A 1,372-nucleotide genomic window follows, 5' to 3' on the forward strand; every position below is an offset into this window, starting at 1 on the left:
GTCCTGGGCCTGCTCACGGCGATGGGTTCCCTGGCGGCCGCCCTCTGGACAATGCTCCATCCCCAGACTCTCCTACTGGGTGCTGTCGCCTTTCTCATCTTTGCTGACTTCCTCAAAAGACAGCGGCGAAAGAACTTCCCGCCGGGGCCTTGGCGCCTGCCCTTGCTTGGCAACTTCTTCCACCTGGACTTCGAGCAGTCTCACCTGACACTTCAGCAGGTAGGAGCAGGGAAGGTCCTCTAGCTCTGTCCTGTCCCTAACTCTGATCCGCAGGACAAGGGACAATCATGGACTGAGGTGGGGGTGGGGGATGATTGGAAACTGTGGCTAATGCTTGTAACCAGGTAAACCTTGCTTTGAGCTTGATTTTCCTGTTTCCCCTACTGTCAGCTGGTATGATTAGACCTGCCCTTTTCAGGGGTGGCATATTATTAAGAGTACTAGGCATGTCACATTATTTAACTCATTTAATTGTGTGTTATCTAGTTAAACATTATTGGAACATCTTATTTATAATATGATTGCCTTGACCTCTTTTATATTATCCTTAAAAATGCCATAGTTCTAGGAAGCTTCATTTCCCATATGTAAGGTGGTGATAATCCTACCTAAATCCTCATCATTTCTCTACTAGATAACTCTCACCCCCACACTATCTGATCCCCTGCCTTCAGCCTCCTCCCCTGCAGCGCACTCTCACTGAAATAATAATTTAAAATGTTATTCCTCTGCTTAAATTTTCTCAGTGCCTTCCACCGCTTCCCAGTGTTCACACTCCTTACTGGGACGCTTGGGACCCTTCCTGACTTGGCCTCTTTCCACCTCTTTATGATCATCTATCAGGGCTCCCTGACTCTGCCCACGCAGAGTTCTTTAAAGTTCCCTCAGACATCAAACACTTTCTCAAGAATCTTCAGCTGGTTTCCCTGCCACTCAGCACAGGTCCTTTGCTGAGAGACGACGCTGACTTGTGGTTATAAAGATTAAATAAAAGAGTGAATGATTGACGTGGCTTCTATTTGGTGCACAACAGCTATCAGTCCCCTTTCCCTACACATGTCTGGGGAACACGTGACTATACACTGTTCTCAAATACAGATGTACAGATGTTATTACTCTGGGAGAAATGCCCAATTGGTAACAATAAGTGACAGGATTAGTCACAGAATTTTAAAGCTTGTCTCCTAAACCTATGCCCTTCCTTAAGAACTGAAGTTTAATTTCCAAGTATTTGGAGATTTTTCTGTTATTCTTCTGTTAGTGATTTCCAGTCTGATTATATTCTGGTCAAAGAAACAATTCTTTTAAATTTATTAAGGTTGATTTAATGACACAAGATGCAGTCTTGTGTATGTATGTATGATACGTTTAT

At 44.2% G+C, this 1,372-nt stretch overlaps 1 protein-coding gene across 1 annotated transcript in view; it reads left to right on the forward strand.

Moving 5' to 3' along the window:
- The first annotated feature begins 6 nt into the window (after nucleotides 1-6).
- LOC105806372 (cytochrome P450 2J2-like) overlaps nucleotides 7-1,372 on the forward strand; it is a 38,608-nt gene continuing 37,242 nt past the window's right edge. Inside the window, exon 1 of the mRNA XM_012639476.1 lies at nucleotides 7-219. Coding sequence (XP_012494930.1) covers nucleotides 22-219 — 198 coding nt within the window. The 5' untranslated portion in view covers nucleotides 7-21. The remainder of the gene's footprint in view (nucleotides 220-1,372) is intronic.

Source organism: Propithecus coquereli, unplaced genomic scaffold (assembly GCF_000956105.1).
Source record: "Propithecus coquereli isolate 6110/MARCELLA unplaced genomic scaffold, Pcoq_1.0 Scaffold14, whole genome shotgun sequence".
Classification (NCBI taxonomy): Eukaryota; Metazoa; Chordata; class Mammalia; order Primates; family Indriidae; genus Propithecus; species Propithecus coquereli.